The sequence below is a fragment of the Macaca mulatta genome, chromosome 4, assembly GCF_049350105.2.
Source record: "Macaca mulatta isolate MMU2019108-1 chromosome 4, T2T-MMU8v2.0, whole genome shotgun sequence".
NCBI classification, from domain to species: Eukaryota; Metazoa; Chordata; class Mammalia; order Primates; family Cercopithecidae; genus Macaca; species Macaca mulatta.
The window spans coordinates 85,202,463-85,226,024 of record NC_133409.1 but is presented as its reverse complement, the minus strand read 5'-3'; the positions used below and the strand labels follow the sequence as shown (position 1 = coordinate 85,226,024).

Here is a 23,562-nt window from a genome sequence, read left to right as displayed (position 1 = left end):
TAGATTGCAAAAATTTTCTCCCATTCTGTAGATTGCCTGTTCACTCTGATGGTAGTTTCTTTTGCTGTGCAGAAGCTCTTTAGTTTAATGAGATCCCATTTGTCAATTTTGGCTTCTGTTGCCGTTGCTTTTGGTGTTTTAGACATGAAGTCCTTGCCCATGCCTATGTCCTGAATGGTATTACCTAGGTTTTCTTCTAGGGTTTTCATGGTTTTAGGTCTAACATTTAAGTCTCTAATCCATCTTGAATTAATTTTCGTATAAGGAGTAAGGAAAGGATCCAGTTTCAGCTTTCTACTTATGGCTAGCCAATTTTCCCAGCACCATTTATTAAATAGGGAATCCTTTCCCCATTTCCTGGTTTTCTCAGGTTTGTCAAAGATCAGATGGCTGTAGATGTGTGGTATTACTTCTGAGGGCTCTGTTCTGTTCCGTTGGTCTATATCTCTGTTTTGGTACCAGCACCATGCTGTTTTGGTTACTGTAGCCTTGTAGTATAGTTTGAAGTCAGGTAGCATGATGCCTCCAGCTGTGTTCTTTTGACTCAGGATTGTCTTGGCAATGCGGACTCTTTTTTGGTTCCATATGAACTTTAAAGCAATTTTTTCCAATTCTGTGAAGAAAGTCATTGGTAGCTTAATCGGAATGGAATTGAATCTATAAACTACCTTGGGCAGTATGGCCATTTTCACGATATTGATTCTTCCTATCCATGAGCATGGTATGTTCTTCCATTTGTTTGTGTCCTCTTTTATTTCACTGAGCAGTGGTTTGTAGTTCTCCTTGAAGAGGTCCTTTACATCCCTTGTAAGTTGGATTCCTAGGTATTTTATTCTCTTTGAAGCAATTGTGAATGGAAGTTCATGCATGATTTGGCTCTCTGTTTGTCTGTTACTGGTGTATAAGAATGCTTGCGATTTTTGCACATTTATTTTGTATCCTGAGACTTTGCTGAAGTTGCTTATCAGCTTATGGAGATTTGGGGCTGAGATGATGGGGTTTTCTAAATATACAATCATGTCATCTGCAAACAGGGACAATTTGACTTCTTCTTTTCCTAACTCAATACCCTTTATTTCTTTCTCTTGCCTGATTGCTGTAGCCAGAATTCCAACACTATGTTGAACAGGAGTGGTGAGAGAGGGCATCCCTGTCTTGTGCCAGTTTTCAAAGGGAATGCTTCCAGTTTTTGCCCATTCAGTATGATATTGGCTGTGGGTCTGTCATAAATAGCTCGTACTACTTTGAGATACATTCCATCAATACCGAATTTATTGAGAGTTTTTAGCATGAAGGGTTGTTGAATTTTGTCAAAGGTCATTTCGCATCTATTAAGATAATCATGTGGTTTTTGTCTTTGGTTCTGTTTATATGCTGGATTACGTTTATTGATTTGCGTATGTTGAACCAGCCTTGCATCCCAGGGATGAAGCCCACTTGATCATGGTGGATAAGCTTTTTGATGTGCTGCTGAATCCGGTTTGCCAGTATTTCATTGAGGATTTTTGCATTGATGTTCATCAGGGATATTGGTCTAAAATTCTCTTTTTTTGTTGTGTCTCTGCCAGGCTTTGGTATCAGGATGATGTTGGCCTCATAAAATGAGTTAGGGAGGATTCCCACTTTTTCTATTGATTGGAATAGTTTAAGAAGGAACGGTACCAGCTCCTCCTTGTACCTCTGGTAGAATTCAGCTGTGAATCCGTCTGGTTCTGGACTTTTTTTGGATGGTAGGCTATTAATTATTGCCTCAATTTCAGAGCCTGCTATTGGTCTATTCAGGGATTCAACTTCTTCCTGGTTTAGTCTTGGAAGAGTGTAAGTGTCCAGGAAATTACTCATTTCTTCTAGGTTTTCTAGTTTATTTGTGTGGAGGTGTTTATAGTATTCTCTGATGGTAGTTTGTATTTCTGTGGGGTCGGTGGTGATATCCCCTTTATCATTTTTTATTGCATCTATTTGATTCTTCTCTTTTTTCTTCTTTATTAGTCTTGCTAGCAGTCTATCAATTTTGTTGATCTTTTCAAAATACCAGCTCCTGGATTCATTGATTTTTTGGAGGGTTTTTTTGTGTCTCTATCTCCTTCAGTTCTGCTCTGATCTTAGTTATTTCTTGCCTTCTGCTAGGTTTTGAATGTGTTTGCTCTTGCTTCTCTAATTCTTTTAATTGTGATGTTAGGGTGTCAATTTTAGATCTTTCCTGCTTTCTCTTGTGGGCATTTAGTGCTATAAATTTCCCTCTACACACTCCTTTAATTGTGTCCCAGAGATTCTGGTATGTTGTATCTTTGTTCTCATTGCTTTCAAAGAACATCTTTATTTCTGCCTTCATTTCGTTACGTACCCAGTAGTCATTCAGGAGCAGGTTGTTCAGTTTCCATGTAGTTGAGCGGTTTTGATTGAGATTCTTCATCCTGAGTTCTAGTTTGATTGCACTGTGGTCTGAGAGACAGTTGTTACAATTTCTATTCTTTCACATTTGCTGAAGAGTGCTTTACTTCCAGCTATGTGGTCGATTTTGGAATAAGTGCGATGTGGTGCTGAGAAGAATGTATATTCTGTTGATTTGGGGTGGAGAGTTCCGTAGATGTCTATTAGGTCTGCTTGGTGCAGAGTTGAGTTCAATTCCTGGATATTCTTGTTAATTTTCTGTCTCGTTGATCTGTCTAACGTTGACAGTGGGGTGTTGAAGTCTCCCATTATTATTGTATGGGAATCTAAGTCTCTTTGTAAGTCTGTAAGGACTTGCTTTATGAATCTGGGTGCTCCTGTATTGGACACATATATATTTAGGATAGTTAGCTCTTCCTGTTGAATTGAACCCTTTACCATTATGTAATGGCCTTCTTTGTCTCTTTTGATCTTTGATGGTTTAAAGTCTGTTTTATCAGAGACTAGGATTGCAACCCCTGCTTTTTTTTGTTTTCCATTTGCCTGGTAGATCTTCCTCCATCCCTTTATTTTGAGCCTATGTGTGTTTCTGCATGTGAGATGGGTCTCCTGAATACAGCAGACTGATGGGTCTTGACTCTTTATCCAATTTGCCAGTCTGTGTCTTTTAATTGGACCACTTAGTCCATTTTCATTTAAGGTTAATAGTGTTATGTGTGAACTTGATCCTGTCATTGTGATATTAGCTGGTTATTTTCCTTGTTAGTTGATGCAGTTTCTTCCTAGCATCGATGGTCTTTACATTTTGGCATGTTGTTGCAATGGCTGGTACCGGTTGTTCCTTTCCATGTTTAGTGCTTCCTTCAGGGTCTCTTGTAGGGCAGGCCTGGTGGTGACAAAATCTCTAAGCATTTGCTTGTCTATAAAGGATTTTATTTCTCCTTCAATTATGAAACTTAGTTTGGCTGGATATGAAATTCTGGGTTGAAAATTCTTTTCTTTAGGAATGTTGAATATTGGCCCCCACTCTTCTAGCTTGTAGAGTTTCTGCCAAGAGATCTGCTGTTAGTCTGATAGGCTTCCCTTTGTGGGTAACCCGACCTTTCTCTCTGGCTGCCCTTAACAGTTTTTCCCTCATTTCAACTTTGGTGAATCTGACAATTATGTGTCTTGGAGTTGCTCTTCTCGAGGAGTATCTCTGTGGCATTCTTCATATTTCCTGAATTTAAATGTTGGCCTGCCTTACTACATTGGGGAAGTTCTCCTGGATGATATCCTGAAGAGTGTTTTCCAACTTGGTTCCATTTTCCCCCTCACTTTCAGGCACACCAATCAGTCGTAGATTTGGTCTTTTCACATAATCCCATACCTCTTGGAGGCTTTGTTCATTTCTTTTTCCTTTTTTTTCTCTAGACTTCTCTTCTCGCTTCATTTCATTCATTTGATCTTCAATCATTGATACTCTTTCTTCCAGTTGATCGAGTTGGTTACTGAAGCTTGCGCATTTGTCATGTATTTCTTGTGTCATGGTTTTTATCTCTGTCAGTTCGTTTATGGCCTTCTCTGCATTGATTATTCTAGTTATCCATTCTTCCATTCTTTTTTCAAGATTTTTAGTTTCTTTGCACTGGGTCTTTAGTTCCTCCTTTAGCTCTGAGGAGTATAATCGACTGAAGCCTTCTTCTCTCAACTCATCAAAGTCATTCTCGGTCCAGCTTTGATCCATTGCTGGCGATGAGCTGCGTTCCTTTGGAGGGGGGAGATGCGCTCTGATTTTTTGAATTTCCAGCTTTTCTGCCTTGCTTTTTCCCCATCTTTGTGGTTTTATCTGCATTTGGTCTTTGATGCTGGTGACGTACTGATGGTGTTTTGGTGTGAGTGTCCTTTCTGTTTGTTAGTTTTCCTTCTAACAGTCAGGACCCTCAGCTGTAGGTCTGTTGGTGATTGTTTGAGGTCCACTCCAGACCCTGTTTGCCTGGGTATCAGCAGCAGAGGCTGCGGAAGATAGAATATTGCTGAACAGCGAGTGCTGCTGTCTGATTCTTGCTCTGGAAGCTTCATCTCAGGGGTGTACCCCACCGTGTGAGATGTGAGGTGTCAGTCTACACCTCAGTTGAAAATCAGAAATCACCCGTCTTCTGTTTCACTCGTGCTGGGAGCTGGAGCTTGGAGCTGTTCCTATTCAGCCATCTTGCTCCGGGGAGTTCCGAAAGCATTTTAATAGTGCCACTGACTCTCCTCAAAATGCCCACATTTGTGATGAGAATAACTAGTGCCATATTCCTTAAATGTGTAAGTTTACAGGTTATAGTGCAGTTATATTTTATAACAGAGCAATTTGGCTGTAAACGTAAACATTCATTTAAAGATTAGCACAAATTTCAACTGAAAAGAAGAAAGGTAGTTGAGTCCCATCTAGAGTAAATCTAAGTATAAAAACCTAATAATGGCTTCAGATTTAACAGCCTCAGAACTAATTGCTGCTGCTGCTTTTCTTATTTTTCTTCCCCCAAGCCTTAAGTTTCAATTTTCCCATGGTAAAATCTACTGCACAGGGAAAGAAAAAAATAAAAGAAATAAAATTTAAAAAATTAGCAACTGCTTTGATAACACAATAGGATTTACATAAAAACTAAGTTACAGTAAATTAGGTGAAACTCTAATTTTGAACAAAGTTCAACTTATTTATGAATTTTGACTTAATACTAGTAAATATCCATATGATCATTGTAGAGTAATGTTTTCATTAGACAACAACTGTATTTTATCTGCAATTAGGATACATTTACAATATATGAAGCAGAGTTATAAAGGAAAGACAAGATTTCACAGAATCTGTAAGCCATTGTAAAGTTCATAGGAAGAACTGCTATCAAATTCATCTAATTCTTAGTCTATGTATATGAACTTGAGTAGTGGAACTGATTCCAGTCCTCTAACTGTTAAGATAGTAACTCTTTAATGGTATATTTAAATTTCAGAATAGGGATTAGAAGAGACTTGATAAGAGGAACAGATTGTATATAACCTAAGCCGATTATCAAATATGGTCAATAAGTTTCCTCATGTCTAATTCATTCTAAAATGAAATTTCTCATAGCTTAAAAAACATACCAAAATATTAATATCAAATAGAAATATACTTAAATACATGGATAATAGTACAAAGATTAATATAAGTATTTGTAGAAGAAGATTTAAATGTAGCCTGCCTAATAACTACAAGGGCCTATCTAATTTTTTGAAAAATATTAAATCTCTTGTTCTTCTTCTAGGAACCTCTTTTCAGATGAGGGAAGAGCAGCAAATAAATATCTATCCTCATACCATGAAAGAACCAAAAAGAAGGTCTGAACTTTTTTTTTTAATAAATGAATTTTCTACCTGATAAGCCTTGTGACTGATGCCATATGCTAATGGATTTGCTCTCATCCGTACATAAAGATAAGTGTAACTTATCCACTTCACTGCTTCTTCCACATTAGTAACTGTTCCCAGAGCAATCTGCAAATCAAAAATATGACAAAAATTAAAGTAATGTATTAAAGTTGAACATAAACATTTCATCAAAGATCATTCTGTCAGAGGTGAAGTTTTAAAAATATATCATTGTGCATTTTTAAAAAGGTAGGCACAGTGACTGACACAACACTTTTCCAATTAATTAAAATCAGTCCTGCCTCATTTAATTGAGAATGATATATGAAAAATGTTATCTTTCAGAACTGAACTTACTCAATATTATGGCAGATGATTATTTTTCTTTAAAAGGAGTTTAATTCTACATAGCATTAAGGACATTTTTGTTATTTTTTTTATTCAGTATACAATTTATTTTAGTTTCATTTTATGTGACTACACTGCTGAAAAATATAAGTGTTAAGTGCATCAGAATAAAAACAACAAAACATTGTTAATTCTGTTCATTTTTATCCTAATTCTGTATACTGTCATCACAAAAACCACAGAGGGGATATCCTCAGCTTTTACCTCTAAAGATATGCATCTGCAGGACTGTAAGTAAAGAGATGTAATATGAATACAATAAAAAGTTCACTTGTTTTGCACAAAACAAAGCAGATTTTGTTGTGATTTATACATATTAATAATACATACACTTTAACAAACTGATGTACAAGAACAGGGAGTAGTTTTTATTTGTCAGTAAACTTAAGCTATGGAAAAAATATTCATGCATTTGAACCATAATAAACAGTGGATAACTCTTCAGATTATCTCTTGAAAGAAAATATTATTTTTAATATAGCATTTAATGTAGCTTTGTGATATATTAATTAAATGAAATCAAAGGTTAATAATTTAAAAACACAACAATAGCATATAAGAGATGTATAACAAAGAAAAAAGAATTATTAGAAGAAGATACTAACAAAGAATTTCAATGAAAAGTTTCTTAGAAATATATTACCTTAGCCAATGGATCTATAGGTCATAATTTTATTTTTACTTAAGGTACTTATTTTACTTTAAAAATTTACCCACGTTGTAAAACTTCACAGTTGTATTTTTTTTCCTGAATTCTTGGCTGAAATTGTTTTTAACCTCTTAATACTTTAATTAAAGGAGAAGAGATGTTCCTGACCTAAATTAGTAATTTTAGGAGAAAAAAAGGAAAAACAAACCCTCCCGATTTAGTCCTAAAAGAAAGTAAAACCTTCATGTTTAATTCCTACATTATAATTTTTTATTATAATTCTGTATAACTAATTTCATGAAATAAATATGTGGATGGTTAATTGTCTTTAGTTAGTTGAAGATGAGATTTAGTAATGTATAATTTTCATTATAATATTATGATATATTATTTGTTACTAAAACAGAGAAATGACCAAAAGTTGAAACATAATAAGCGAGATTCTGTCTACTAACTTTTAAATTTATATTACAAATGGCCAAGCCATCCATAATGTAGGTAAATATATATATATTTAGTGTAAACTGTAAGGTTTTCCACCAAAGTAAGAGTAGCAAGAACTAAAATTGAGCCAGTGTGGGAGTTGTGTAACAATTCATGAAGATTTACAACTAAAACAGTTAAACATTTTCTAATCTACTTAGGTAAATAAAACTAGTTTGGTGATACGGCTAAAAATCTGAGAGTTTCTCACCTTTGTGAATTCATTATTTGACAGACCAAATTGTATTAAACCATAGACATATGACCTATATTCCTGTCATGACTTTATGATGTTACTTTAAAATAATGACCAACATTCCCTTAGAACCTTAGAATATTATTTTAAAGTAACATCACACAACTCCTATGAGTAGAAAAATTTATAAGGGATAAAATAAGCTTGCTATTATTTTCAAAATCAGACAGTGAATTAACATTTAAAAATTACCTATTGCTACCAGTGATATGATTAAAGGAAAGGAAAAAGTACGTAGCAAAGATTGGATCAACTAAAGGAAGTCTTGTAAATGTTCACTAAAGAGGACAAGACTACTCAGAAAAAGGAAGGTAAAGGTATGACGCTATACCTTATTTTGAGAGTAATATTTGAATGCCACCTAGTGACAAAAAATAAAAATGTATTTGTAAATACTTGCTGTCACCTAGTGGCTACCTAGCACAGGAGCCTTTTATAAAACAGGAATTTTTTCATAGTACGTCTTTGAAATTTATTCACTCATCTCAAAATCATATAGTAAGTCAGTAACAAGCCTGTGCTAAGTAAAGCACAATGGATATGGTAACAAATAGAGTATGCTCCCTAGCCTCAAGAAGTTCCAGGGTCATATGGAGGTGAGACATATGTAACTAACCACAATGACTTATATGAACCCACCATCCATTGTGCCTAGCACATAATACCTATTCAAAATGCTTTTAAAGAAAAACATCTAACATGACATTTCTGAAAGTGGCATTAGTATACAGTGTGATAGCTTTATGTTCTGTTAAGTAAAAGAGAAAAATAAAATCCATACACAAATTTGGTAATTTAGAAATAAGATTCCATATCAGTTCATATCTAACTTTAGTATTTAAGGTAATCTCAATTGTTTATTTGAATATGTAATTTAAAAACATGGTTGAAATCATATAAAAACTTAAGCAAATACTATAATCATCGTGAGTATGCATGCGTGTGTGTGTGTGTGTGTGTGTGTATATATATAAGCTAGTAAATACATATAAAAACTATGCTACTCTTCATTATTTATCTAAAATTTCAGTGCTGGCAATAAGTATGAATAGGGCTGAATATCAACAGACTATCAGAAAATGGTAAGTGACTCTATCATTTACCATAAACTACCTTGGCACAGGCATTTCTTAAATTTCCACAACAATCCAGTGAGAGTATCTTTATTTACAAGTGAATAGAGTAACAACAGCTTGTCTAGGGCAGAAGATCTGTGTTGGAGAGAAACTGTAGCCAGAATTAGGAAGGTGGTTCAGACTGTAGAGGCCTTAAATCCAAGGACAAGGTGTTTACGTAACATTCTACAGAGATGGGATGAACTCTGTATAAAAAAATGTATGTATATGTAAGGTGAAAGAAAGATTAACATAGTTTGAAGAACAGACTATAGGGAGCTGGCACAGAGTATGTACTCAGTAATGTGTGATGAATAAATTTTAATCAACCTCAGTATTTCTCTCAGTGTAAAGTTCAGTGACTTTATATATGGATGGGACTTATGACCTTTCAGCATTAGGATTATTTAGTCAGTCTCGTTATGCATCGATAAGCAAATGTGCCTCATAACATGTTTGCATTAAAATTATAACAATATAATAATTTCTCCAGTTCTCCTAAAGTAATAGTCAGAATTGATACTCATGACATAAAAGATATTAATGGAGGCAACATTCTTAATCTAGCACGACTCTAACGTTGATTAGTGCAACCGTAGAGTCTTGCGATGATTTGGGGAATCTAAAGACTTAAAAATTCATTACCTAAAGAACAGAGCACATATTCATTTTATAAACCAATTTCACACTTGATTTCCACAGATAGTCAAATTTAATTTAATATTCAACAATAATTTAAGAGTTTGTTTCCTTAACAGGAAAATTTACTTTAAAAGGGAACTATTCCAATAGATTAGAATATGAGCAAGTTAGTTCAACAATGGCTACACTTCACTATATTGGTAAAAAATGTCAAGATATATGTTTTGTTATTTAAATACCATTTATATCACTAAATGGAATTATGTGTATAGTTAGCTGACATTTCTGAAAACCACACATTTAATAAGTACTTTATAAATATTTGATAAGTGTATGGACCCTAATTTATTTTTAATTTCTCAGGCCTTGATCAAATAGTTTCAATGATGTTATTTTACAGTCCCTAAGAAAAATAGTTCCTTGAAGAAAAAAAGCAGTATTTTACTGACTTTGTGTCTTCTGTATAACACTGCCAACTTGTGTTTATTTTACCAATTACAAAAAGCTATTAAGGACATAAGTTTACTGAGATATAGTCTTCCTTGACATGCATTTTAAGATATCACTTCATATCTAACTTTAGTATTCAAGTCTGTTCTTCAAAACTATGTTAATCTTTCTTTCACCTTACATACTACATAACATTTTTTATACAGAGTTCATCCCAATTCTGTAGATTGTTACTTTCAAACACCTTGTCCTTGGATTTAAGGCCTCTACATTGAGATATACTCTTCGTTGACATGCATCTCATGATGTGTATAAAAGAACCACGCCTTTTACTGCAAGTCGGAAAAATTATGGCTACCATTTTGGAAAATGTTTTTCATATAGGCTTTAGAAGAGGGCAAAGGCTATATATTAATATAAGCAAATGTATTCACCTTCAACTTAAATTTTATATACAAGAAATCTAAGCCATAATGAAAAGTCTAGGTTTAGAGTTAAATAGATCTGAGTTTGAATACTAGTTTCAAAAGTTATAATGTAGTGACCTTGGGTCAATTACATATCACTCTGAGGATAATATCTCCATAGCAGCAGTAGTGAGAGAATAAGAGAATGTACGTGAGGCACTGAGCAGAATCTCTGGTATACAGCAGGTCCTCAGTTCACTGCTACTATCATTTTACATTAAGAGACTTTGTTCCACACATTAGACACTGCTAATCCAAGACCCAATTATTTAAGCCACACAATTATAGTGGCCAGTAGGATTGAAATTGAGCCATAATAATATTTCCTTTGGATTCAAATTTTATTTCTCAGTTTTTAAAAATGTTATTATAATTTTGCTAATAGAAAATGAGGCCTTTCATGCTATTTTCTCTAACCATTATCTTCTAAAACTTATCCATTCTTTGAATGACCATCCCAATTCTGGCTGTGGATTATCTCCAACACAGATCTTCTGTACTAGACAAGCTGTTACTCTACTCACTTCACCTGAAAGTCCCCATTTTCTCATAAAATAAAGATACTCTCACGGATCAAATTTTACCACATTCATGAACCAAAACTTTCCTGATAGCCTGGGACAAACCTATTTTCTCCTTCTGCTGAATCCTTCTACAGAACTATCTTTCCAACATTATTGCACTGTGTTTTCATGTCTTTTTCTCCCCTTTTGGAATATACACTTCTTAATAGAGAAAATGAACTAGTAAGTGTGTTTTTCATTCTCTAAAAAGACTTATAAATAATATGATTGGAATGTTAGATTAAATTTCTATAAGCTCTTTAGGAAGTACCTAATATAGGACTTTGTACATAATAAGTAGTATTTGATTATAAATATTTCAAAGTAGTCATTTACTTAATATTTACATCCTCCCTACTTTCAATTATTGTTTGAGTCAACTTAAAGGTATGAAAGAATACTGAATTAGCAAAGTGTTGAATACCAAATTATAATTTAAAATGTCACAAAAACAGTCAAACCTGATTTGAATGTTCTATACATATACTCTAAATTTTAAGAATGTTTATTTTCTTTACCAGTTAAGATGTTACCTACGCTTCCAGGGTCTGCTATGTAAATCTTAACATAAAAGTCACACACAGACACACACACACAGACACACACACACACAGACACACACACGAAACAAATTATCACAATCTAGCTCAATCACATTGTGTATAACAAAGTTAATCAACTAACCTAATAGAGCTAAAAGAGTTTTATAAATTTTATTAAACCTTTAGTAAAAATTTCATGTAAAACTTTGTAAAAGTGCCAAATATTAGTTATTATTGCTTTTTGTTTCCATATTTTCTACAGTCTTTGTTAGATTTCTGGTCTTTGGCAAAGCCTCATTAGTTTCAAAATATGGTCTTTTAGCAATAGATTTTTTATCAGTTATCATTCTATAATCCTCTGAATTAATCAACAATAATGCCATTCAGCCTGTTTTATCTTATAACTATATGGCATAGGCTGTAATCCTAAACACTACAAAATAGCAACCAAATCAACCTTTATCTTTCTTGGTCATTCTTTTATTTTTATTTATTTTTATTTTTATTTTTTTATTATACTTTAAGTTCTAGGGTACATGTGCACAACGTGCGGGTTTGTTACATATTTTCTTGGTCATTCTTAAGGCTGATGATTCTATTCCAAACTTTTACTCATTAGATCTTACCTCTGCATTTAGGTTATCTGCAAGGCTTTCCAGAAACTGACTCTCAATTGGGTTTCGTTGGGTGAGCAAAGTGAGGTAATGGCTGAGTTTATCATGCGTTGTTATAATGATTCCTTCCCCAAATTTGTCAAATTGTGGTCGTCCAGCTCGACCAAATATCTGCATGACATCTAAAATTCCAAGGTCAACAAAGGAGCCTCTTTTTGCAGCATATATTTGTGTTCCCTAGATGAGGAAAAGTTAACAAAAATTTACATAAACACACACAAATATAATCCTGATGAACTGAATACTGAAATTAGGCAAATATGGCAAGATCTCAAAAGTGTACTTTAACTAATCCTTTCATCATCTGTGATAGAGTTAAATTTTCACAATATAAACTAGATTCTTACTGGAGAAAATAATTCTGACCTTTTATAAATAACATTCAAAGTCAAGGAAACAGACAAATCACAATATTTTTCTAAATAAATCAACCAAGAGGCTTGCTTTAAGACACACACAAATCCATATATCAAGGAAGGTAAGCTCTTACCTTAATAATAACAGCATGGGCGGGAAGATTGACACCCCAGGCTAATGTAGCTGTACACACTAGGACTTTGATATGCCCATTAGAAAACAAGTTTTCAACTAAATTTCTGTCCTGCCGAAGCATTCCTGCATGATGAATACTAAAACCATCTGGGAATAATTCTCGTACTTGCTTATTTCTCGACCTTTGCACCTAGACACCAAGAAAGCATAAGAGTATTATTTAGCATTTAAAAGCAATTGTTATTTAGCATTCCTGTTGTATGAGTTTTATCAAAGAAATCAGAAAATTATTTTTAAGCATCTTAAGGTATTACTAAGTCTTAGTATACAATGCTTTATATAAAATAATAAAAAATAATGTTACTTATCTTAAAAAATAGGTAATAACAAAATATGTCACAAAATTAAAAAGAAAAGAGGTGAAAAGCAAGTGTCTCTTTCATCCAGAAGTCTCTTTTTGCAATCAGTCAGTATTACATGTTTCTTAGCCTTCAAAAAATATGCTATTCAAAATAAAACTAAATCTCAGCGGCTTCTTAACTCCTTAAGAGTAAAGGCCAGTCATTACAGTGCAAGGCCCTACAAAAATCAATCTCATTTCCTTACCTCATCTACCTCAGCCACAATGGCTGGCTTTTCTGAGTATATTTTCTGACAAGTCCATATCTACTTCAGAGCCTTTACACTTTTATTCCAGACCCACTGCCTTTGAGTCCTTCTCCTTTCTTATTGAGATCCCCATGATGCTTCCCCTGTGATGTTCCTCATTGCAGTGAGTCAATAAAGCCAGCTTTGTTCACCTACAGTTGTGTTCTTGGTGATCTTTGATAGCAAGTTGACCATCTGTTTTAGCTCCTCAACTACACATATGCATTGAGTATACAGTAGTCCTTCCTTATCTGTAGTTTTGCTTTCTGTGGTTTCCATTACCTGAGATCAACTGTGGTCCAAAAATATTAAATAGAATATTCCAGAAATAAATAAATCATGTTTTAAGTTGCGTGCTCTTCTGAGTAGCTTGATGAAATCTCACACTGTCCTATTCCATCCAGCCCAGAAAATGAATCATCACTTTGTTCAGCATATATAAGCTGTAGACACTCCTCACTCATTAGTCACTTAGTAGTAGGCCTGGTTATCAGATTGACTGTTTAAGTATCCCAGCGTTTGCAAGTCACCCTTATTTTACTTAATAATGGCCCTAAAGTGTAACATTAGTGATGCTGGCAATTTGAATTTGCCAGAGAGAAGCCATAAAGTGTTTCCTTTAAGTGAAAAGGTGAAAGTTTTCAACTTAAGGAGAAAAACAAAATTGTATGCTGATTGCTAAAATTGATGGTAAGAGCAACAAATCTTCTATTCCTGAAGTTGCAAAGAAGAAAAAAGAAATTCATGTTATTAATGTTTCAAATTGCAAAAGTTACAGCTACAGTGTTTGATACCTACTTAGTTAAGAGGAAAAAGGCATTAAATTTGTGGGTGGAAGACATGAACAGAAATGTATCTTAATTGACAGCAATCAAGTTAGTTCACTAGTATCTGTGGTTTCATATCTTGGAAATATGCCCCATGGATAAGGGGGGACTACTGTAACAACATTACTTCTGTTCTGTGGCTTACTCGGAGTCCAGAGGTGAGATTTAGTATACTTATATGCCACCTGTGTAACTGCTGTAGCAGAAGGTCGTAAAAGACTCACTGAAGATTCACTATACAACAGACAGAATTTTTATGAAAAACTAACATTTAAAGAAATGTTTACATAGTTAAAGCTTCTGTTTGGCCATCACATCATGTGTTTGTTTGCTATTGGTCTCAAAATCTCATGATCAATTCAAGAGCTTCTTTTTGAACAGTTTTTTCCCCACACTTTTTACTTAAGGGCTGGACAATGGCAGGGAGTAAGATTTTAGGGGACTAGGGTTCCAGTAGAGACTTTGCCATACTGATTATCTCTCAGGTCACTTAAAATTTTAAACTTCTAAGTTAATAATATTTAATAAAATTATCTAAGAAAATAGCGTTCCATGAAATCTGCCTTAATTATAAAACCAAAAGTAATGCATTAACAAACCACACCATCTAGTGGCCAGCCAAGTAAATAACAACTTACACATTTTGAGCCTCTTTAGGGTCCAAAACAAAAAACAATATATAAACATAAAACAGGAGAGCTTCTTAAAGTTTCAAGGGGGTGTATTCTTATTTTATTCTTGTGCAGTGCAGTCAGCCTGTTAGAAATTATTTTATACATATACTTTACAATTAATTACAATTGGATCTCATTGTCTCAGCTTTCACCTTTTCAGACAAGTGATATTGTCACTGTAATCTTAAAGCAGCTCTTACGAACATGGAAAAAAGTCTAATTGTGGTGTATTTGCTAAGAGCTCCTTCAGAGGCTAAAGGTAGGGAGAGGAGAAACATTTCACTTACTTCATTTCTTCTCTAATATTTAAGAGTGGACATTCAAAGCCAATAGAGGAAACTAAAACTATTGGTTGGAGGTGATATTCTGTACAAATCATATTGCTGGATTGCTGTTTGGTTTTAGGTGAAGTCTGCTATCTGTGGACTCCCTGCATTGAAATGTTCTGCTGTCCTTCTTATAAATATAGATTCCTTAGTCAAACCCCACCTGAGGTAAAACATGGCTAGGCCTGCTGTGGCACCAATGACAGAGTAAGAAGTTAAACAAGGGAAGTATGTATCTGTGATAGACATGTTTCTTATAAAGTAGCAGGTGGATCTTGGAGTAGTGACATAGTACCTCCCACATGATCACATGGGTTTCACATTCAACCAGCACCAGTGGCCACCAACTGGGTATATCTCTCTGGTCTCTGTGAGGAACTAGGAGGAGGTAGGAGTCACTTCTACTTCTATTCTTGCATACCGTGTGCATTGTTTTATTTTTAATGGTTTATTACAGACTTGAAGTGACAACAATCTTAAAATAAGTCTGGGTTTTTTATTCTTAACTATCTTTGAATCTGAATTTTCCATATGTGGTCTGCCTTAGCTCACAAGAAAAATGAACTGGAATCTGGCTGGGCACAGTGGCTCACGCCTGTAATCCCAGCACTTTGGGAGGGTGAGGTGGGCAGATCACGAGGTCACGAGATCAAGACCATCCTGGCTAACACAGTGAAACTCCATCTCTACTGAAAGAAAAAAAAAAAAATAGCCGGGTGTGGTGGCGTGTGCCTGTAGTCCCAGCTACTCAGGAGGCTAAGACAGGAGAATCACTTGAACCCAGGAGGCAGAGGCTGCAGTGAGCCAAGATCGCGCCACTGAACTCCAGCCTGGGTGACAGTCTCAAAAAAAAAAAAAAAAAAAAGAAAGAAAAAAGAAAAAAAGAAAAGAAAAGAAAAAAAAATGAACTGGAATCCCTGGAGATGAGGCCCAGGGATGTTCCTCATCTGATTTTAAAATCTGATTTTAAAAATCATCATAAAGCAAAACTATTTTTCCACTTTTAGTGTACACATCTAAGAATTTTAACACGTTTGTGTTAGATTTGCATAACTACCATCATAATCAAGAAGAGTTTCTCCACCCTAAAAAATCCCCTCATGTGATTTCTTTACAGTTAAACTTTTCCCAACTACTACCACTAATCTGTACTCCAACAGTATAGTTTTCTCTCTCCGAGACCATTACATAAATTGAGTCAGAAAGCATATAAATTTTGAAATTGGTTTCTGTCACCCAGATTAATGACTTTGAGATTCATCTAAGTTGTTGCATATATCAATAGCTCATTCCTTTTTATTGCTGAGTAGTATTCCACGGTGCTACAGATGGGCACATTACAGTCTGTTAATCGGACCTCTCACTGAACGACATGAGGGTTGTTTCCAGTTTTCACAATTATAACCATAACATTTATAAACATTTATGTACGCTTTTTGTATATGTGGATATGATTTCATTCCTCCAAAGTAAATACCAGGAATGAAACTTTTAGGTCATATGGTAAATGTATGTTTAATTTTATAAAAAATGCCAAAGCATTTCTGGAGAATTTTAACATTTTGCATTTGCATCAGCATTGTATGACAGTTCCAGTTGCTTCCCATACTTGCCAGATTCCCATATATTACATAATTATTATTTTTTATTTTAGCCATTGTAATAGGTGTGTGGTGGCATCTTACCATGGTTTTAACATAAGTTTGTTTAACAGTTAATGATTTTTTTTTTGAGACGGAGTCTCACTCTGTCGCCCAGGCTGGAGTGCAGTGGCCAGATCTCAGCTCACTGCAAGCTCCGCCTCCCGGGTTTACGCCATTCTCCTGCCTCAGCCTCCCGAGTAGCTAGGACTACAGGCGCCCACCACCTCACCCGGCTAGTTTTTTGTATTTTTTAGTAGAGACAGGGTTTCACTGTGTTAGGCAGGATGGTCTCGATCTCCTGACCTCGTGATCCGCCCGCCTCGGCCTCCCAAAGCGCTGGGATTACAGGCTTGAGCCACCGCGCCCGGCCAACAGTTAATGATGTTAAACATCTTTCATGTTTTTGGATGTGCATATCTAATCAGCTCCTCAAGTTATTCTACTGCACACAAAAGTATAAGGAATGAAGTTTTTTACAGAAGAATATTTGCAGTGATGCTTTTCTCCACCTGTTTGTAATACAGCTGTACAATTTGACCTCATGAGACTATTTAGTACTAAGCAACCTTGTATTTGTTATTGCACTAAATTATTTACATTCGTAAGAAGAGTACCTCCTAACAGATTTACGAAACATGATAGTCACAGACAAAAAAAAAAAGCACTGTAAAGAATCAGAGAGGTCAATTAAATAAGAAACACGTATTTATAATATATTAGATCCTAGGAATTCAAAGAAATTTAAGACAAAATCTGAGCTTTGGATAATTTGCAGACTGGTAAGGACAGACTCATATACAAATGATTTCTATTAAATATAATGTGTTTATGATAGAGGTACATGGACCAAGATGAAACTTTGTTATTTATGACATTTATGATACTGTCATTTATAACAAAAGTATGTCTTATTTACATTTGTATTGCTAACATATGGCAGGGTGCCTTCTTCATACTGATACTACACGTTCCTTGGATGAATGAATCAGTGATCTGATAGTTTGATCTAAGAAGTCTTTACAGAAAATGTGAAATGTGGGTCTTGAAGGACAAGGGATAGCCTGCTAAATGGTGAAAGGTAGGCAGCAGGATATATAAATACCTAAGCTGGGAATGGTTAAAGAGGGAATGCTTAAACACACACAGTGTGTTTGGAGGGCATTCTGTTCAGAGGGTGTGGGATAAAAATTAAGAAAATTAAGCTAGAAAAAAGGATTGGGGTCAGGCTTTACATTGTCTCAAACATAGGTGGAAAAGGAGTCAATCTAAGTTTTTAAGGAGTGTCAGATTTGTTCTTTAGAGAGGTAACTTCACAGTTGTGCTAAGACTGAGCAGGTATCGGCCACTACAGCAATCTGCAGGGGAAGACGGAGGCAGGGGAAACAGAAATAACCAAACAAAGTCAAGGTGAAAGTTGGCTGGAAAGTAACCAAGACTGGATGACTGTCTAGAAAGGAGGATGAACATTACATAAAAGAAAAGGAGTTAGAATTGTTTCAAGCTAATCCTTATCTTGGTGCACTGAATATATGATAAGGTAAACAGGATGAGGAGAGCTAATGATGTGCCTTAAACTAGGTACTAAGAAGGTCAGAAGTAAATTATATTTCATGCATGAGTTTGAAGTGATCCATTATAAAGACTTGGGCTTCTCTTCTAAATAAATGGGAAGCCACTGAAGATTTCTGAGGAGGAGAGAAATAAGGGAGACCAGTTAGGTAGCACTATAAGAACATTCAGAGTGAGATGAGAGGACACGTTCAGGTGTAAAACATGTGAATAAAATAACACAGGCTGGGAGCAGGGGCTCACGCCTGTAATCCCAGCACTTTGGGGGGCTGAGGTGGGTGGATCACCTGAGGTCAGGAGTTTGAGACTAGCCTGGCAAACATGGTGAAATACTAAAAATACAAAACTTAGTCTATACTAAAAATACAAAAATTAGCCGAGCATGGTGGTGTGTGCCTGTAGTACCAGCTACTCGAGAGGCTGAGGCAGGAGAATCACTTGAACCTGGGAGGCGGAGGTTGCAGTGAGCCGAGATTTGCCATTGCACTCCAGCCTGGGCAACAAAAGCAAAAACTCTGTCTCAAAAATAAAATAATAGTAATAATCATAAATAACACACACACAGAGGCAATGCTCTGTATGTGTGTGTGTGTGTATCTGTATGTCTTGGCTTTCTTCAAAAACAAAGGAGAAATTAAAACTGCAAAAGTCTAAAAATTAATGAAAACACTACATATCATAATAGGACAGAGTAAAGTTATACTATGAGAAAACATCACACCTGAAATACTTATGTAACTAAAGAAGAATACGTAGTAAGTGAATTAAGCATCTAACTCAAGAATCTACAAAAACAAAAATAAAACAAACCTAAGGTAATAAAAAGGAAAGCCCTAATAAAGTTAAAATAGAACCAATGATTTAAAGATTGTGAAACTGAGAAAAAAATTAACACTCTTACTTTAAAAGAAAAAAAACAAAAAATAGACAGTGGCCATTACTGACTAGAGAAGGAGCTGGAAAACTATGTGCTAACTGCCTGCTTTTGTAAATAAAACTTATTGGAAAACAGCCATATCAATTTGCTATAGATTGTCTAAGGCTGCTTGAGCTACAACAGGAGGGCTGAATGAATAGTTGTGGGAGAGATCATATGTCTACAAGCTTAAAATGTTTACTATCTGGTCTTTAAGTAAAATAATCTGTATAGCTGTACACAAGTACAACAGCACAAGCACAAGACCCAATGTCAGAAAAATGAAAATACCACAATTTAAACGAATATAAAAGAAATAATACTACAATTTAAAAGAATCAGAAAAGAATCAGAAAAGAGCACTTTGTAAAATTCAGTGCATTTCACTTAAACTGTTTGGAATGGATGATTTTCTAGGAAAATATTGTTACTAATATTTATCCTAGAAGTGACAGAAAACTTTATATATAATGATAAAAATAATGAAAAGAAAATTTAAGAGTTAAATTTAATAGCTGGGCTTTCAAATTTTTAAAGATGAATTAATTCTAATGCTATTAAGAGACTCTAGAGGACAGAAAGAGAACACTGAGACTGATTCTACAGGCGACAATAATGGCACTGATATTAAAACCTGACAAAGCAGAAAAGTGAATACAATAACAATATCTCTCTTATAAATATTAATCTAAATAGTAAAGAACTTTAGAAAATAGAATTTATCAATACATTAAAACAAAATGCCACAACTAAGTATTCTTCAACCCCAGAATGCAAGGGCATTGCACTTAATATATTAACATATTTAATAATTCAAAAAATTATTAAATAATTATAATATTTTATTAAATATTAAATTTTGTAAATTTAATATTTATATTAAACATTAAATATTTAATATGCATGATGGTGTGCAGACATTGAATTTTGACAAAAGGCTACATTCAGTCCTGATGATTACAGATGACGATATACATCTCAAACTATGCTTAATAGTGAACATTCAGAGTATACTAATTAAAATTAGGGAGTAGGCAAGGTTATTTGGTATCAGCCTATTGATGTTCCAGACAATGCTAGACATGAGAAAATAATAAAGAATATAAATACTGAAAAAGTATAAAGTAATTATTTGTTGTAGATAAAGTAAATGTTTATTTAGAAAATTGGGTACTGACTAAAATATACTAAATAAAATAACAAAAGAATTTGGAAAGATGATAGTCTCAAAAATTTAATATTTTATAAAAGTATTTCTTTTATGAAAATATTTTTCTTTTCCTTAATATAATGTAAAATATTTTTTATATTATATATATTTTAAAAATGGAAAGAAATATATTTTCTTTTCTTTAATTTTAATATAAAATATTAATCTTTAATATTATAAAAATATATTTTATAAACGTTTTATAAAAAGACATATATACACTATATATACAGATAATAACTCATAAAATAAGTGAAAAAAATCACACTTATAAGAGCAAAAACAGAAATAATAAGAGGGAGGATCTATATAAAGTTTTATAATATTGCTGAAGAACATTCAAGAAATAATATATTTAATTTTGAGATGGGAAAACTTGATTTGGCAAAAATACCATTTCTCATTAACTAAATGTGTAAAATCAATGCACTAACTCAACTAAAATATAACATGATTTCCCAGAGGGAATACTAAAATTCATCCTGAAAAGTAACACTGAAAATTTATCCGGGAGAAATTCTACAATTGAAGAATAATCAGGATGTTTAATACAACCAGTTATGGAGAATTCTATGAAAACAAAATAAGTAAAACAGTTTGATAAAAAAGAAGAAACAATAAGATCAATGACACAGAAGAGAAATTTTAGAAATGACTCAAGTAAATATGAGAATATTGTATATTAAATTTTTTAATCAACAGAAAAAACGGTATTTAGGAAAAGATGATGGGCCCACCACTATCTGGAATAAGTTCCAGAAACATCAAGTATTTAATAATAAAAATAAAATATAAGGCTTGAAGAAATCACAGATGAAGTAGGTGTATAGCTTTTATATGCAAGACATAAAACCCAGAGACCATAAATAAATTTTCAGAATTTCTACATAGTAAAAAATAATCATAAATAAACAAAAATAAACATCAAGGGTTAAATAGAAAAAGTTTATGTAACATGTTGTACTAAACATGCAGTTTAGTACATAATGGGCCAAGATTATGAACAATTTAAAGAGTAGGAAATACAAATAGGCAACGTAAAAAATGCTCAGTCTCACTCATAATTAAAGAAATGCCAACCAAAATAATAATGAAGTACCATTTTTTGCCTGTTAATCTGTTATAAACTTAAAAACGTTAATACTACCCAGTGCTGGCAAAGTTATGTGGGGTAAAGTACAGTCTTCCCATGGTATCCGTAGGGGGCTGATTCAAGGAACACCGTCTCTTCCCCTGTAGACACCACAAACCATGGATGCTTAAGTACCTTATATAAAATGGTATGATGTTTACATATAATTTACATGGTCTTCCTGTATACTTTAAATCATCTCTAGATTACTCATAATACCTAATACAATTTAAGAGTTATATAAGTAGTTATACTGTATTGTTTAGGGAATAATGACAAGAAAAAGTCATCTGTGCATGTTCAGTACAGATACAACCATCTTTTTTTTCCCCCAAATTATTTTAATCCACAGTTGGCTGAATTCATGGAAGCCATGGACATGGAGGGCCACCTGTAACAACTGCTGGAGGAAGTATAAATTGGAACAATATCTCCATGAGGCAATTTGGGGCCACTCATCAAAGTTTTAAATGCATGTAGTACATGATAGATAAATTTCAGTGCTAGGAATTTTTCTAATGTATATCATTGCAAGAGTAGGAGTAAAAATGTGTACTGTAGCATTGTTAACAATCAAAGGTAACTGGAAACAACAAAAGTATCCCTCAATAGAGGATTCAGTAAATGAATTATTGTAATATCCGCATTGTGGCATATTACACAGTTGCTAAAAGAATGAAACCCATCTTTCTGAGTTGATTTGGAAAGACCTCCTTGATATATTACTAAGTGAAAAAGAAAAAGACAAAAAGGTATATACAACATGATGCAATTTTTCTGTATTAAAACATATACCCATGCACACAGGCAAACAATGGTGGTTGTACAAGTCTTTCCTCAAAAGAAATATAAGAAGCTTTTTAAAAGAAGTTTTGTTTGGAGAAATGAAGGGAGAAGAGATGGTTAAGACCATAAGTTATGGAGCTGAACTTGTTTACTATAAGATGCCTGCTGCTTTCTAAGGCATCAGAAAAATCACTGCTTTTTCTACTCGGTTCTCCAAAGCTAGCACTACATGGAGTCCAGGTTTTGCTATTGTCTGAATAACTACAGAGATATACTTTATCTTGTTCACATTCTGTGAACAGACAATTTGGATTCTCCACAGAAGCCATTTGAGATCCAATACTATGCTCACTGGATAAAGTGTTTCTACACATGGAAATTCAGCACAAAAGAATACCAGCTGTGAAAAGGTAAAGGAAGTAAGGTATGTAGTTTCCCAACGGTCTAAGTTTGGTTTCCTCTGACTTTATCTTTCCAGTTTTCACAAGTGAACTTTCCACACAGGGCTTTATAGTCGGTCAAATTCAAATGGAATGGGCAACTGCCAAGATAATCCATCAACACAAGTAAGGCATTATATTCCTTTTCCCCAGTGAAAGCATGCAGAATTTCCTTCCATGCCTTTACATCACATTTTCCTACTCATGAGAGAAAAAACACAATGTAAATGCTTTTAAAAACAAGGTTAAAATGTAACTACTTCCCAACATTTACTTCTGAACTAACACAAATACATGATTAAATAACATGATTTTTTAAAAAATGGTAGCAAGCAATTGAGGGTATTATATCTGGTCCTTGCCTAGATTAGACTCATGGCACATAGCTGCCATCTGCCACTCCCTATCACTCTTTACATTTCAGTCATTTTGACTTGTTTTTCTTATTTGCTTCAATGTGCATTTTTTTTTTTTATGTCAGCCTTTTCTTTGAATACTTGTCTGTCCTCTTTTATTTGTCAACTCATAGCCTTCAGATCAGCTTAAATGTCACTTTGTTGGTGAACACCATCCTCTAACACCATGGGTCTAGATCAGATTCTCCAACTCAATTTTTTCTTAGGACTTTATCCCTCTTTATTATTTATTTCAAATGTAATTAAAATCAAGTATTTAATTAGTTGTTTAATCTTTCTGTCCTTCCAGAATATAAGCTCCATAAGCGTAAAGGGATGACTACTTTTTCCTCCCTAAAAGTATTTCCACTTCCACTCAAAGCAAATATTAGTCTACATATAATATCTGCTCTTACCTCCTTCTAGGAGCCTTACTGTATTGCCTGGACCGGAATATAATTTCCCAGATCTCATGTAGTAAGGGTA

The 23,562-nt window shown here is 34.1% G+C and overlaps 1 protein-coding gene across 2 annotated transcripts in view; it reads right to left on the bottom strand.

Annotated features, from left to right (window-relative positions):
• The window catches only part of ASCC3 (activating signal cointegrator 1 complex subunit 3), a 372,277-nt gene that overhangs the window by 141,659 nt on the left and 207,056 nt on the right, over window positions 1-23,562 (bottom strand). For both annotated transcript variants that reach the window (XM_078001240.1, XM_015136988.3), the window contains 3 exons: window positions 12,509-12,700; window positions 11,971-12,195; window positions 5,776-5,895 (listed from right to left, as the gene is read on the bottom strand). In XM_078001240.1, coding sequence (XP_077857366.1) covers window positions 5,776-5,895; window positions 11,971-12,195; window positions 12,509-12,700 — 537 coding nt within the window. The remainder of the gene's footprint in view (window positions 1-5,775; window positions 5,896-11,970; window positions 12,196-12,508; window positions 12,701-23,562) is intronic.